The following is a 16,892-nucleotide window of genomic DNA, read 5'->3' as shown; positions in this document are numbered from 1 at the left end:
ACATGGAGAACAAGGGAATACATGTCAAGTTCAGCAATCAGGCGCCCACCTGGAGAACAAGGGAATACATTTCAAGTTCAGCAATCAGGCGCCCACCTAGAGAACAAGGGAATACATTGCAAGTTCAGCAATCAGGCGCCCACCTAGAGAACAGAGGCATATATTTCAAGTTTTAGCAGTCAGGAGCCCGCCTGGAGAACAGAGGCATATGTTTCAAGTTTCAGAAATCAGGAGCCCGCCTGGAGGACAGAGGCATATATTTCAAGTTTTAGCAGTCAGGAGCCCGCCTGGAGAACAGAGGCATATATTTCAAGTCTTAGCAATCAGGAGCCCGCCTGGAGAACGGNATTTCAGCAATCAGGTGCCCACCTGGAGAACAAGGGAATACATTTCAAGATTCAGCAATCAGGCGCCCACCTGGAGAACAAGGGAATACATTTTAAGTTCAACAGTCAGGCGCCCACCTGGAGCACAAGGGAAGTACAATTCAGGATTTTAGCTTTCAATTTCTAGTAATATTTGGTAACACGATGCGCCCAGTCACCAAACTGGGATAGAAAATTCTTCTTTGTTTGTCTATTTTTGTTGAAATCAGGAGCCCGCCTGGAGAACAAAGGAATTTCATTCAAGTTTTAGCAATCAGGAGCCCGCCTGGAGAACAGAGGCATATATTTCAAGTCTTAGCAGTCAGGAGCCCGCCTGGAGAACGGAGGCATATATTTCAAGTTTTAGCAATCAGGAGCCCGCCTGGAGAACAGAGGCATTTATTTCAAGTTTTTGAAATCAGGACCCCGCCTGGAGAACATAGGCATTTATTTCAAGTTTTAGCAATCAGGAGCCCGCCTGGAGAACAGAGGCATTTATTTCAAGTTTTAGCAGTCAGGAGCCCGCCAGGAGAACAGAGGCATTTATTTCAAGTTTTTAGCAGTCAGGAGCCCGCCTGGAGAACAGAGGCATTTATTTCAAGTTTTAGCAATCAGGAGCCCGCCTGGAGAACAGAGGCATTTATTTTCAAGTTTTAGCAATCAGGAGCCCGCCTGGAGAACAGAGGCATTTATTTCAAGTTTTTAGCAATCAGGAGCCCGCCTGGAGAACAGAGGCATTTATTTTAAGTTTTTGCAATCAGGAGCCCGCCTGGAGAACAGAGGCATTTATTTCAAGTTTTAGCAATCAGGAGCCCGCCTGGAGAACAGAGGCATTTATTTCAAGTTTTTAGCAATCAGGAGCCCGCCTGGAGAACAGAGGCATTTATTTCAAGTTTTAGCAATCAGGAGCCCGCCTGGAGAACAGAGGCATTTATTTCAAGTTTTAGCAATCAGGAGCCCGCCTGGAGAACAAAGGCATTTATTTCAAGTTTTAGCAATCAAGAGCCCGCCTGGAGAACAGAGGCATCTATTTCAAGTTCAGCAATCAAGCGTCCACCTGGAAAAAAGGGAATTCAATTTAGAATGCAATTCAGGTTAGCAACAAAAGAAGCTCGTGTCAAGAATGCGAGTCAGCAGTCCGAGATGATCAATAGAAGTTAGTCACATTCCAGAGTAAAAAGAAAAAAAACAAAAAGAAAGGCAAGAAGTGAGTCCAAATGCAAAAGTTAATGAAAGATGCGAGCTGCTCAAGACAAGGCTGAGGTCACAAGCTCTCCATGTCCCGTCTTGGTTTGAAAAGCTGAAGAAGATTGAACCAACACCTGCGGCTAACAAGCATCAAGATTCAGATCAGGGTCCGCATGAAGCACCAACCAAGACTCAAGATCAAGCTTCAGAAGACTCATAGATAGGAATCTTGTAACTCGTAACTGATAGGCTTAATTAGTCTTTTTCATTTTTGATTTTGATGTAATAACGGGACCGCGGACTGGAACCTCGGCGAAACGGAACCTCACTCGGCTCTCCACCTCAGCATACTCCATCGTCTCACTCACTTCTGAACTACACGTGGCCTGATTCCTTTATAGCCAAGGATATGTAGGCAGCTCAGATACTAGGGCTCGGTCACATTCCCCTCTCTCTTAGTTTTAGTCTCTCTAAATAAGGGTCGGGTCAAAAACCTGTCTAGTCATTCTTTGTCTGAAATCTCTTCGCGTTTCCAATCAAAGAGGGGCAGCTGTAGACATGTGATTTTTGACCCTCCGCAAGATTTTTTATATTTTAGCATGTAAATATTTAATTTAGGCCTAATATAGCTATTTCAACTAATTTTTACTTTTTCACTTTATTTTATTACAATAAAAATGAAAATTACAAAAATTATTCCATTAATGTTTTGTAGTTATTTTTAATCTTGAAAAATACAAAAAAATAGTAATAGTTTACTTTAACGGTCAGTTTTATTTTAATAGTTATTTACTCAAATAGGATTAATTAATAATTGGTGTAGTATTTTTGGTCTTGTGTTAGAAGAAAGAGTATTAAATTTGGGGCTAGTTTTGTTTGGTCTTAATTGAAAAGGCCCAATTTGGAATAGCCCAAAACATTAAGCACATACCCTATTCCATATTTGACCTAACCTAATCCCTACTCCTATATAGTAATACCTACACCCTATACACGAAAGGGGACTGAAAATCAAGCGCCGTATTCATCAAGAGAGCACCCACCCTCTGGTTTTCGTCTTCTTCACGAGGACCTGAGTGCAGCTCTTCATCAACGAACCCTTCCCCCCCCCCCCCCCGGCAATCGTCTTCGACGACGAGAACGCCCAAACACCCCTTGAAACAACCATGTGAACCACCATCAACAGCCATATAAAGCTCCTCACCAACCACCAAAGCTTGAGTGATGTTTTCTGGGTCAGGTTCGAGTTTTACCAGTCGAAAACGAGTTTGTCAAAGTTTTGAGTCAGTCGAGCTCTGATTGTTGGTCCTCTTTGAAGTTACCGGCAAATAATCCGGTTGAAAATTGACCAATCGTTCTAATTCGAGTTTAGATCCATCTATACAAAGGACTTCAATGATTTCTCCGAGGGTGAGGAGGTTGGAGTCGTTGTTAAGCCATATTCCTTCTTTGCTTCAAAAACCCTACTGTTTGCCGGAGGTTGAGGTGTTCGAGTTCGTTCCGATGCTAGAGTTTTTCCGGTCCTAGTCTCGTTCGTCTCACTGTCACTGTAACTGGAAGGGTATCACATCTTGAGGATTCCCTTAATTCCAAAGTTGTAACTGCTGAAATTCAAAGTTGTAACTGCTGTAATTTTCAGGTCCGTTTTGACTCATACTTCTCCTGATTTTACGGTTCTTATTTGCTTACACATGGCTTTAGTCGAATAAATCAATTTTGTCTAGTTTATTTAAGAATCATCTCTCGTTCTTCCTAGTTCATTTTCTGATTATATGACGCGAATCTGAAGTCGCACATTCTGAACGCATTATTGGCAGTTGAGTATATCGATATTTGAATCTCGTCGTTTGGGTTGAATTGATTATGTTGTTTGATAATTCCTCTGGTGAAATTTGAGGCTGAGCTTAGTTGCCTTAGACTCCAATTGACTTTGGCCTTATGTTAGCAAAAGAACGGAAAGGTGTTTAGGATTTTCTTGTAAAAGTTGCCTTCTGTAGAATATTTTTGCTGGATAAATAGTTGGAGTCCTTTGTTCGATGAAATTTGGCCAAGCTCTGTGTTCACCTCTACTGCCAGTAAAGTAGTATTGCTTTTAATTTTGACATCTTTAAATAAATATGTTCAAACTCAATATAGGTGAATATTTAGAAAGGGAAGGGTATAAAGGGTCTTAACGCACTGCTTACGAAGTTAAAGATGATGACTTAATGCTTGTTGTTGATGTTCCGTGTGTTTGGAAGGGGAAATTATGTGGAAAATCCCAAACATAGGAAATCAATTAATTCATGGCCTTCGAGTAATCAATTTTAACCCTTTAAAATTCGAGGTGTGCCATTAGCGAATTTTCATGGCCCTCGCAAATTTAAAAATGCGTAGTTGCTTTAGGCGCGTATTTTAACAATATTACTTTCCTAAATTCGGGTGCATATTTATGTGACCCAAATTCAAATCTCAACGAAGTTAAAATATGTCAAAAATCACGGATGCATTTATGTGACGTGGTTCAAGACGTGTTTTAACAGCGTTGCAATATTCCTAAAAATGAATAAAAGCGGTTAAAGTTAAAATTGCACATAGGTTCAAAAAATGCATTAAAATCAGGTAATTAAGCCAAATATAACAGTTGAGCGACCGTGCTAAAACCACGGAACTCGGGAATGCCTGACACCTTCTCCCAGGTTAACAGAATTCCTTACCCGGATTTCTGGTTCGCGGACTGTTAAACAGAGTCATCCTTCTCCTCGATTCGGGACTTGAACCGGTGACTTGGGACACCATAAATATCCCAAGTGGCGACTCTGAATCTCTTAATAAATGAATCCCGTTTCGATTGTCACTTCAAGTTGGAAATAACTCCCTTATACCCCCTTACGGGGATGTGGTAGAAAAAGGAGGTATGACACATCTCACTACACTCTCTTACGCTGTACATTTTCGCAGCCCTGGTTAGGCGAGCTTTATCAGGAAAAAGCATGCTCTTTGCCAGCACCGTTGGTCTAGACTCATCACACATTGCTGTCCGAATTTCGTCAAGATCTCTTGTGAGGGCATCCACATCCGGCATACTTGGCAAATGATCAAGGTAGGGAATATGCCTGGAATAAAACAGCACGTGGGACTCGTACACTCTTGATCTAACGGGAGGTGGAGCATGCCCCATCGTCAGCTCAGGTTCGGCATTCTCTTCCTCCTCCTCATCATCCTCGTCAGGGAAGGGTGTGTCATCTCCAGACTCGTCAGCATTGTTGTCGTAATCACTATTATCTTCCTGACTCTGCGCATCTGCCAAATCCCGAGTAAATTCGTCTACATGCAACTGAGTAAGGACAGGACCATCAAGTTGCTCGTTTTCACTGCACAAACAACAAAATAATAAGCTACTCAAATTGATAAATACTTTACATCTAGCTATATCACTTCTCTTAGAAGTCGTAATGTGTTGACATTCCAATCTCACCCGAATCGCCCCATCTAGCCTCCTGAGGAGGAGTTTGGTTTCAAACCCCGGGGAAATACCATATGACCCAATATATCTGACAAGTCGCACTATACGTCAACCCAAGATGCATCTTCCTCTCCAGGACTTCGGTTATTATGTTATTATATAAATAAAGATATTTTGTAATAATTATAATTAAATTAAGAATTTGAATTCTAATTACTAATTAGAGATTAGATAATATTTATTATTAATAGAATTTGAAGAATTTGACAATCTATTCACTCGTCTTGATAATATTTTTCCTTGTTCACTAATAAATCGACTAATTAAACTCATGTTTCTAATAGTTGAAGTATTTAGCAAAGACTCAGAATAAGTAAGAATAGAAAATTATGGACATATCCTGTTGGTGATGACTCCCGGATGGACCACCGTGATCCAACACATCAAAACTACGCATATTCCAACTGGGCGTGGGTTCATAACTTGTAAAATTTATATCTGGACAGTACCTCATGTGGAATATATGAGTGTTAATACAAATTCAATACAACAAAAATAAACATCGTAACACAAAGGAAAAAATGAAGTTTACCAGTCGTCTTGTGGATTATGTAAAGTTGGAGAGAAATTGTTTCCTCGCTCCTCGTTCGCCTGTGGAGATAAGTTTAGATCCGACCAAACTCTTTCAGCCGGAACCTGTTGGGCTAAAATTGCTCCAGAATAACCACCCGATGATTGAGGGTTATCCCTGCTTTGCGCAACCTCATTATTGCGAATGTCTTCAACCTTCACGTACATTTCCAACATTTTTATCAAAATAAGTTCCCGGTATTCATCCGGAGTCCCCAAAAAATCTCTAGAGTTTCATCATCCTCGATGTTAAACTCAGCGTAACAAGCAACCCCTTGCGGAGTCACAGAGTACGGATATCTTCCGGTTATTTTAAGATTCACCAAACGTTTGCTCAACCTCATTTTATTGTATAACAACGATACCAGTCTATCGTACTCCATTGTAAGTGGCAACTTAACATGACTCTGTGGAGATAAACTATAACTCGTTGAGTTATTCGCCACCACAAACCTCCACCCCCCCCCCCCCCCCCCCCCCCAAAATACAATGAAACCTTTACTTTTCGAGACATTATGAAAAAAGCTTGAGAATTTAACAAGAAAAATTTATCACAAAGTTGGAGTATTACTGAATGATTTTAGTTAAAACCCTTAACGCCTTTAAATAAGGCAATGCCCATTCCGGGGGTGGTCAAATTTTTGGAAGTAAAACGCAACTTAAAAGAACGTTTTACGTATTTGATAAGCAAATATTAGACGATCTGCTAACGTCAATAGTATGTAGGCACCAACATTGTAACGGATGGCAAAGTTGACAAATTTCGAATAATACAACTTTGGACCGTTAACTTTTTTTATGAAAGTTTATATTTTACATAAAGTCTACTAAATTTGAATATCATAAAAAACAAAAATGCCAACATTTTGAGAGAGATGGAAGTAGATATTACAAATAGCCAAAGAAACTCTCACCTCAGAGAATTGTAATATGTGGTGTTTCATCTTTTCATAAACGTGCAATAATATCATTGGTTCCACCTCAGCACTAAACAAATGAATTTGATTGGTCTCAAACAATACATGTCAAAGGTAAGGCGTGTGCCTATTTTACCCAACCTATTCCTTGCTTGTGCCTTAGCTATAACTGCGCATTCTATGCTCGTGTCACCTTTTCAATGGCAGCCATAAGGCCATAACACAATAATATTTTTATTCATATAAACCACTCCTCAAATTCCTTAAAACAAAAACCATTCCGGGGAAATAATTCCCCGGTAAGAAAGACAATTTTAGTAGATTGATATATATACTCCCAAAATGACGTCGTTACAGATTCATCCTATTGTTCCGGTAGGAACATTGGGTAAAATTGAAACGATACAGAGAAGATTAACATGGTCTGTACACAAGAATGTTATGCACAAATGTGTTAGTACACATTCATTTGTTTCAAAGTCATCTATCTCAGTCTCTAATCAAATGGTGCAAAGGAGGCCTGTTAGTGTTTCTGCATCTCTCTCTATATCAAATCAACAGCCCTGTGACAGAGTTGTCAAAGATGATGATCAAAGAAAGGAAGCCATAGTATCGGAAAATCTTGACGAATGGATGAAGGAATCGATGGTTGACATAGTAAAGAACTTGAAGCAAGCGCCATTACTAGTCCACGTTTACGCGCAAGAAGATGATAGAGGGCAAGAAAGAAGACCCCAGATCAAAACAGAGAGAGCCTTAGCGGAGAAATGGCGGATAATGAAAAATGAATGGGAAAGTGGAGAAAAAAGAATCCCAGATGGACTAATATATGTTGAAGAACTTAGAGATGAAGAAGATAGAGAATTAAATGAAAATGGAAATGACAATTCAGATGAAGATTCAGTTGAAGGATTGACAAAATCTTGGGGGTTAATTGTACAAGGGAAAGGACTTGAATTTGGACCAGCTTGTTATCTGTTGAAAACCAGCAGAGTTGGAGCTGGTAGAGGAATGGGATTGTTTTGCACTCATTTTTGTTTAGTAAGAGTTAAGAACTTTAGGGAGAGTGCTTTGACACAACTTAAAGGTTGTTGGTTATGAAGTAACAAACAGCGATAAGTGAACAATTCAATGGTCAAGAGATCACAATTTGAATCGTAATATGGTCTATACTCCGGACCACAACTTTTGGTCCATGTTTACTATGTGAAAGAAAAAACAATGAAAACATTGTTGTTACTCGTACTAGTAAGATTATTTAATCTTCATATTTCCGAAAGGTACCAGTCAGTACAAAGTCCTGTGGAATGACTCCTTATAATTCATTTATTTTAAACAAGTGTGGCTCTATAATTCATATCTCTAATTACATCTCAAGGCTGTAGTGCTACAAGACAACCTTTACAATATACAACACCTATGCCTGAGAATCGCGTGGAACAGATACAAGATCTAGATTACAGCTGAAAAAACTCGATGCATGTCGCTAGTTAGACTATATGTATCAAACGTGGCATATGTGCAGTAAGTTAGGACGAGAGAGTTATGATCATTCTACTGAATATAACTCTACAGCCAATTGGCTGCCATCTTACTTGATATTGGCTGGATTGATAAGTTATCTGAAACTTTGGCTAAGGAGCGATATTGCAACTTTACACTCTCAGCATTGTCTAGCGTCTTTACAACATACCTGCACAAGTTGTACATTCAAATAAGGAGTCAGTCCTCATAGGTAAAATCAGTCATTAGAGGTTGGAATCTTTAAAAACATCTTGACCAGTGTTTATTTAAGCCTGACATAAGGGATACAACACATTCATAATAACAGGTAATAACTTCTCAGTGTTAAGAAAGGTTGAACCTAGTACTCCATCTTCCTCACACTACGGAACAACATTAGACATGTAGTTGAAGAATTTTATCAGATATTGCAAGATGACGAGAGGTCAAATCGCGATATCAATTATATAGATGCAAATCCAGATATATACCACAAAGAAAAAAGGGAAAAACAAAAAAGTTGAATAAACTGGATTCAACAGTGCACTTAAAATTAATATGATATCATTAGGTCGAAAGATAAAACTCAGAAGCCAATGAAGACAATCTGAGACAAGAAGTTTGAAGGGAATAGCAAAATGCAACAAACTTAAGAGTAACCTTTCTTCTTTTTCCTTATATAAGAAGGCCGAGAAACCTAAATGAGCTGAAGAATTCTTTTAAAAAACTACTTACACAAAGTAAGCATTTTAAAGGTCAAAGATTTGGATGCAATATAATGAAATATGTTGACCCTTTCATGTCTGACTGGCACTAAAGCATTTTAAAATTCAAAGGGCATACCACTTATCTGAGCTATGTGCTAGAGAAGTCTAGAAATTTTTTTAATAACCGAGAACTTCTCGAGAATCAGGCGCACGATTCAAATTCAACGAATAATGGGCGCAATCCTCTACCCTTCTCCACTTAAATACTAGGGGTTTTCTGTGGCAAAGTTCGAAATCGACCCACACATTACGCTACATCTTACCAATGAACCAAAGCCCCAAGAGCGAGAGAAGTCTAGATTTATGAAGATTATAACCTTTTAGGCTTAACAGATATATAGAACTCAAATGTTGAGAGCCTAAGCACAAAGGATAATTTAGTGGACTTTTTAAAAGTCATGGCGAATCGCTTTGGGAGGTCAAAAAGGATGTAATGAAATTTGAAAAACCAAATGATGCAAACAAAGAGGTGTACCATCCATTCAAGCACTGAGTGGTCACAACAGCCTCACGACCCACAAAACGCTGAGGTGTCCTTTTGTTACCCTATTTGATTAACAATTTCAATTAGATAGCCCATTCAAAACCAATCTGGAAATGTAATTGAAATTCAGATATTACTGGAAGAACCTTTATAATAACCCTGTCTGTGACAGCAAATGGAAACTGAACACCTCTTCCTCTTAGATGATCCGAGAGCGGCGAATCACCAAAGGACCCTCTATCCTGCATCACGATATGATATTAAGGCCTTAAGGTGAAGTCAGCCTTTTGAGCACAAGGACAATCAGATGTAACTCTCCCTGATTTTTCATTTTATCTTCAGTCTAAATTAAACAACGTTCAACACTATTTCCACCTAATTTCAGGTCGTGGTACAGGTAAAGAAATAAAAGTGGCAAACCTGGTCATATCTCTCCTTTCTTCTTTTTAAAGAACGATTAAGCTGTGATTCCTCTTCTCGACGGAATGCTTGAACTGCAGCTCGAAGAGCTACAGAAATATGGAAAGGTAAATAGAGGTCATCAGAAACAATAGAGAGGACCAGTGAAGCACATAAAGACCCTTCAATCTATGTTCTTCCAAGTACAGACAAGTTTGATTAGAAGTTCAAAAAGAGTGTAAAACTAGGATCATACAATTATGAATATGATAGAGCCAGCTCATAACTTTCTGATGTTAGAGAAATTTCTTTTATAATCGAGAAATCCCCGAGAGCCAGTGGCACGCAGTACGAAACTCGATGGATAATGGGGCCATTCCTCTACCTTTTCAGTTTAAATACCAAGCTTTTGTTGGCAAGGTTCAAACCAGTGACATGCGCCTAACTCACACATCACGAGTTGTTCTCTTACTACCAGACCAAAGCCCCGAGGCGTTAGTAAAGAAATTTATCCAGTTGACTTAATGCAATCTTACTTTTTGACAAGTTAAGCAACAAGTTTGGAAGCCCTTCTAACTCTAACTAAGGTTAGAATTTGAAATTTGAAGCTACAGCCAAAACATGCAGGTTGTTAATTAGATATCCTCGGTCTGCTATAGTTTGCTGCTTCTAATTTGGAAATCAACTGCAAGAATAGAGTTGCCTTCGTCAGAAGAAGTGAAAATGATAGAGATGACAGAGAATGAGAGAACGGACACTGGAGCAATGGTAGTTCAGAAATAGGCAGCTTAACATGCGAACGTAGTGAGATAGAAAGCATGATGAAGGAATAATTTTCTTTTTTATACTGTGATCGAGAAAGAAGACTTAGCTCTTGTCTTTTTAATAAAGGTAGAAGTGTGCATTCCAAAAGTGGAAACATGAGATGTTTACAGTCATAAGCACACTAAGAAGCATAGTGAGGTGATTCACTGATTCTAAAGGAGTCTGAGAACAAGTCGATTTATTGGAAGCTAGGGTGAGATGTCTACAGATGAACGGCCAAAGTGGTTATAGAAGGCCAGTGGAATTAACTTAAAATAATAGGCTAAAATAGGAAATCAGTATTCTAAATTAGAGGAAGGTAAAAGCAATGTCTTAAAGAGGGTCACAAAATGTGTCATCGCTCTAAACCTTCTAGCTATGTACTCTCATAGGGTCATGCAGTGGTGGATAGTTCAACAAACTTGCTCTCGAGGAACTGGCATGAAGGCTTGTGAGGATGCTTTGGAAAGGTACATAATGGTGCTAAAGGTTCTTGACATTGTTTGAACTGATGTGAGAGGTCGAGTGGTGACCACGGTTGGATAGAAGAAAATGTTATTGAGGCAATGAATTATCTTTACTGTCTTGATAGCAGTCCGTTGATAGGTACTACGATCAGGGCATGCTTACAACTTTATTCTTAGATAGGGGCCACCATGAACCATGGTGGTGCTTCCTGGATAATGAGTCCATGCCACCAGACAGAATCATCAAGTATTAGAGAAACCAGAGTAAATGGTATACTAAATCTACCAAAAGTACAGAGCATATACTTACATAAATTTGGTGCCACTGAATCTTCGGACACCACGTGTGAACAGATATAGCAAGCTTTCTGCAATTACACCATAAAGGCTAATTAGAAACTTACTTTAGAACTAGTCCAGTAGCACACGGACTAAAGTCACCACAGATTCATATTCTCTTTCTAGGACCTTGTTGTCAACTTAAGTGCGAGAAGACAACTTCCTATTGCAAATGTGAAAGGAAAACCTAACTTTTAACAGAAGGAGAAAAAGCAAATGAAAATTTTGTGTCTTGCATTTATGTGAATTTGTACATTCATTAGATATCAATGAATGTCATAAAAAAAAAAATGTCATAACTAGAACTATTAAGGTAAGAAGATAAATACTTAGTTTCAGAAATATTTTGTGAAGCAACATTAGATGATGCGGCAAACAGAGGATTATGTAACTATTTTTGTTTGACAGGAGGGACAAGAGATTTAATTTGAGTAGGCATGCAATGTCCATCTATAGCTTTTGGAGGTGACATGGTTTCATAACAGTTGGTCCTATCAATTTTAAATCTAAAATTAAAGGCATTTGCATCTGATTTGCCATTTGCATCTCTCTCCAACCAATAAGAATATTAGCATTTTCTTGGTTATCACACTATGTTATCAAATACAGTGCAGTTCCCCTAAACTGAAAGTGGAGAAAAGTTTTTCCAAAGATGCTTACTTAAATCAAAAAGCATAAAAATCACAGCCAAACCCCAAATTCGGGAACATATTCTCCTATTATGCAAATGAGGTTGTTAGTCTCTCTATCTAATGCATCTTGAAACAGAATTTGTTGATTAAGCAGCATTGAATATCAAAATCCTCAAAGAAAAGAGATATAAAGAAGTTTAGATGCAAATGCAATTAATATCGAGTATCAATGAAAGTTGGTAACAAACTGTTTCCAGAGAACATACCATTCTAATCACATGCTGCACTCCACCACTACCAAAGGAATGCCCACAAGGCAATATCATCGCATCATCCATAAGCGCTCCCCTGAAATTGACAGCATGATATCAAGTGTGGATGCAAGTAACGAGATGGATAAAATAATGCATGAATCTAGAAGAGCAAATAACGTATAGAAAGAGACTATAAGAGCACATGATGTTAAGCTAGGACAAATAAAATAATGCATGAACCAACAAAGGTAAATACAAATATGGAAAGAAACTACTTAACTACATAAGCAAATAATCATAAGATTATTTTAACCTCTACTATAAACATTATCATTTGATAACTCAGAATAGATAAGACCCCTTAAATATTATACAGCCATTAGAAGAAGTAAAAGCATGCCTTAGCCGTTTTTCAAAAAGAGAACATTTTGTTGACCAATGGCTATTCAGAAGATTTTTTTAATGAAAATTAGGCGGGAAAACTGGCATAAGCTAACAACATACACCTTTTTTTCCATTTTATGTGACATTTTTTTCTTTTTCATTTTATGTGACATTTTAGTTAAAAAAGAACATCTTTTTTATATTAAGAAACAATTTAACTTTAAGTTTTCATTTTACCCTTAGTGTCATGATTATATAGCCTTAGAAATGTCATGGCTATAAGTTCCAAAAGTCTTCCTTTCTTAAACTTTGTGCTCAATCAAACAGGTTCACAAAAAAACGAAATGGAGGGGGTAATATTAAATCAACCGGTAAAATATTCCACACCTCGACTATTTCATTGGGTACCTGCTATCTCCCACCAGCATAGGTACCGGATAACTCTACCCACCAATACTTAGGCAGAATAACCTAGCGTTTTTTGTCCCTACTAGAATTTGACACTGGTCTCCAAGGTTTCCATCTGATTCATTGACCACTAGGCCACACCCTTGGGTGCAATTTATGTTTCTTTTTTGTTGATTTGGCAAAACGACAACCATCCCAGATTCTGAAAAAAACTTACAAGAGTCATCTAGGTAAAATTCAATAAGTCATTTCATCCCACCAAATGCCTTTTTCTTTTCTTCCTATAACTAGAAAGGAAGTGGCAGAGCACGCCTACAGTATAACTAAGAAACTAGAGCTAGCATTAGAGAAAGCATCTATACTCTTTTATTCTCAAGCAAGATCACACTTGATTAAAGCTAAAATAATATGCTATCCTGCAGGATTTAGTTTTAATTGCATCCACATTACTGCAGCTTAATGCATTCGCCTAAAAAGCAACCTCTAGCATATAACTGCTAATTGCACATTTGCACCAGTAGTCACTTGACCCCGCAAATATATTAACATGTGGGATCACCCTAATTGTCTTTGTCCGAAGTCTAAACTAAGAGCTCCAAGAAAGCAAACAACCTTTAATAATCTTATCAACACCAAATTTATCAATATCAATCATCTGCACCACAATCCAAAATTTATTGAGGCCATCTATATGAAACCTCCATTTGGCCCATCGCATTCTAATACTAAATAACTTGCCTTTTTAAGACACCTAGGAGTCATAATGCAATTTATGATTTACTTAAGATCTAGAAAGCCGCAGCTAAACCAGAAGAACAAGCGAACAGCCAAAACAGATTACTCTCTCCGACCCAATTTATGTGATACTCTTCCTTTTTAGTATGTCCCGAAAGAATGATAAGTTTCTATATTTTGAAACAATTTAACTTTAAATTTTTCATTTTACCCTTAGTGAGATTATTACAGTCAAACAGATGTCTATAACTTATTTTTACCACAAGTTTCAGAACTCTTTCTTTCTTTCTTAAACTCTGTGCTCAGTCAAACATTGTCATATAAATAGGATGAAGGGATCACAGGACAAGAAACTTACATAATTGGATCGGAGAGAATAGCTCTCAAAGACTCTCCTGATTCACTTGAATAACAACCTTCCTTTCTCCCACTAAACCTACACCCATTCTCAAACCCCATCTCCTTCGGCCCTGCATTTGACCCTTCCCCTCCCTGCAAATACTGACTATTATAATAAACCTCACCATCAACACTAGCAATTGTCACTGCATTTCTCGCGTCTAAGCTGTTCTCATTTCCTGATTCCTTAGCACCTTACTCAACATATCAATAAATCAATAGTCAACTACGCATCAATCCGAAAAAAGTCCTAGTCAAGAAAAACAAACAAGGAAATATAATAAATTGTCAAAAAACACTTACCAAATGCAGAAAGGGGTTTTGGTTTTTCACTGCCAATTTTACTACTACAGTTATTATTAACTTTATCACTGTTATTATTATTGTTGTTATTATGATTATTATTATTATTATTATTACTATTTTCAACTATAACGATGCCTTCAGCTTCATTTTCATCATCGTCATCATCCTCGTCATCATCCACGTCATCATCCTCCGATCCATCGCCAGGTCGGTCATCGGCGAACATTTGACGGCGAAAATCGGCAGCTTGCGGTTGATGAGGGAAGTAATGGTGGTGATGGTTATTATCGTACTTGTCGATGAATCCGGTAAGTTCTCGAGTCGTTTTTGGGCCCGGATCACCGCTAATGGCGGCAGCGCAGCGCCGAGGAGGTGGTGGTGGTGGGCCACAGCTAAAAGTTTCATGGAAAACGAGCTGTGAGTGTGGATTGAGTCCATTTTCCACTCGTCGAGTCGAAACCAAGCCCATTTCTTCAGAAGCCATTGGCAGTGTCAATAAAACAACCCTAATTCAAGTTAATTTCAGAAACATAAAGAGAAACTCCATTTTTGGTGATGAAGGAAGTGGAATTTTTTGTTTTAGGGAAAAAATGGTAAAAATTAGGGGTTTAGGAATTTAGGAGTGTGGGGAAGATGAAACGAACTGGTGGAGAGTATTTTTATAAACAAATATTTTTTTTAAAACTTATGCAATGCATGTTATTTTTAATACACCAAACTAAACAGTTAATAAAAAACAATTCATGCAGTAATCCCAACATAACTAATCCCAGTATTACTAATTTCAAGTTTTCAACATTACTAATACAGCGTATTCAATACTCCCTCCGGTCCACAATAAGTGACCAATTGTCTTGGGCACACCCATTAAGAAAATACTAAATTCTAGATAAAAATAGTTAATGTGACTAAACTATCCTTAATTTAATGTAGCAAAGTAATTTAATGTGAGGAGTAAAAGACTTTTTAGACATATGTACATGAAAATTTTGGAAAAAAATAAATTGAATTTTTTCTTGATTATATAAGAGGACACTTATTTTGAACCAAAATAAAAAGACAAATTAATTATTTATTGTGGATCGGAGTGAGTACTATTCTTATACGCACCTTTAATGTATTAAAATTAAGTATAGAAGTACATGAACTCATCTACTATAATAGTAAAAGTATTACCACCACCCCACCACCCCTTCTTACATCATCTCACAGATGGAGTAATAGGTAATTTATCTTATTTTTGTAAGTTATTAATTTCATTTTTTATTAACTTCTATCTGTAGCTATCTCTTTAAATAGGTAAGAATATTACGAACCTCCTGAATTTGACAACTTTTATTTAGTTCCTTCTTTAACTATGTTGGATTTTAAATACCTTCTTTAACTATCTGGGATCTTAAAAAAAAACTAACTATATGGGATCTTAAAAAAAACTAAGTTTAGGGAATATTAAAGACCTTGTATAGTTAAAGGGGAAACTAAATAAAAGTCGTCAAGTTCAAGGAATACCTAATATGTTGCCTTTCAATTAATATAAAAGAAGTATTCCCTCTGTTCCATTTTGTTTGACACTATTTTCTTATTAGTCTATTGCAAAAACGATTAATACATTCATCTTTTATTTATTGCTTGGGGTTGTTTCCTATAGTTTTATTTGATATTATTGAGTTGTTTTCTTCTAGATTTGAGCCATTTAGAGGCTGTTTCGCGTGGAAAGGAATTTATGCAATATTGATTCATGCACTTTGAGGTAAGTAACTTGTCTAAACTTGGTTTGAGGGTAACTTACCGCTGGCTATGGTATTTGATACATGTTGGAGGTGACGCGCGTGCTAGATAACGAGCATATATTCATACACTGTGGTTATTCATGTTCCAGGTAGACTTTAGGCTACTGCCTTATATTGTTATCACACCCCGTGTGTTTTCCACTTGTATGACTACGTGAGTTATTATCCATGTTAGAAATCATATCTAGGCTATGTAATTATCTGTTTGAGATATGTGTATACGGTCATAATCGCATGCCTCCGGTTATAGGCTCGAGGGACCGAGTTCGGGCGAGGTCAAAGATAGAGCACAATGCATACAGAGGCCGAGTATGCTCGACCTCCAGACAGTACCGTTATGAATTTATAACGGAATAAGCTAGATTCCTGCCACATTCCTATGATCATGGCGCAAATCCCGGAATAGGATTGTACGATTCCGTACTAGGCAGTTAGACAGATGTACCAAGAATATTCCTTACTGTAAATAGAAATATTCCTTATTTAAGGTTCCCCTTTTATACAAAAGGGGACCCCAATCATTTGTAACGACACATAATCATTGAGAAAAGAATATACTCTCTACTTTTTGCCTACTGTTCATCGGCATTGTCCTTTAGCTCTACTGCTCTTGCTTTACTTTTCTTACTTTATTGCTCTTAGCCCATCTCGAGGTCACTATCTCGATGTCACTACT

General features: G+C 37.8%; 1 protein-coding gene across 1 annotated transcript; it reads right to left on the bottom strand.

Annotated features, from left to right (window-relative positions):
* Positions 1 to 350: 350 nt before the first annotated feature.
* LOC109206780 (U-box domain-containing protein 62) lies at positions 351 to 15,091 on the bottom strand. Its single transcript, XM_019369645.1, has 10 exons — positions 14,424 to 15,091; positions 14,080 to 14,314; positions 12,207 to 12,288; positions 11,280 to 11,337; positions 9,720 to 9,808; positions 9,446 to 9,541; positions 9,291 to 9,361; positions 8,141 to 8,238; positions 1,389 to 1,422; positions 351 to 369 (listed from the first exon to the last, which is right to left on the bottom strand). Exons 1-10 carry the CDS (start codon positions 14,908 to 14,910, stop codon positions 351 to 353), a joined length of 1,269 nt encoding a protein of 422 aa, XP_019225190.1. The 5' UTR covers positions 14,911 to 15,091.
* Between the last annotated feature and the right edge of the window lie 1,801 nt (positions 15,092 to 16,892).

This window comes from Nicotiana attenuata, unplaced genomic scaffold (assembly GCF_001879085.1).
Source record: "Nicotiana attenuata strain UT unplaced genomic scaffold, NIATTr2, whole genome shotgun sequence".
Classification (NCBI taxonomy): domain Eukaryota; kingdom Viridiplantae; phylum Streptophyta; class Magnoliopsida; order Solanales; family Solanaceae; genus Nicotiana; species Nicotiana attenuata.
This window is presented reverse-complemented; position numbering and strand designations above follow the sequence as displayed.

Excerpts from the sequence above, each read along its gene's own strand:
- LOC109206780 (XM_019369645.1), bottom strand. The coding sequence starts at position 14,910 with ATGGCTTCTGAAGAAATGGGCTTGGTTTCGACTCGACGAGTGGAAAAT. Across the intron at positions 12,289-14,079 it reads ATTCTCTCCGATCCAATTAT|GGGAGCGCTTATGGATGATG; the intron begins GTAAGTTTCTTG and ends TGTCAATTTCAG. Across the intron at positions 9,809-11,279 it reads TTCAGTGGCACCAAATTTAT|CTCTTCGAGCTGCAGTTCAA; the intron begins GTAAGTATATGC and ends ATATTTCTGTAG.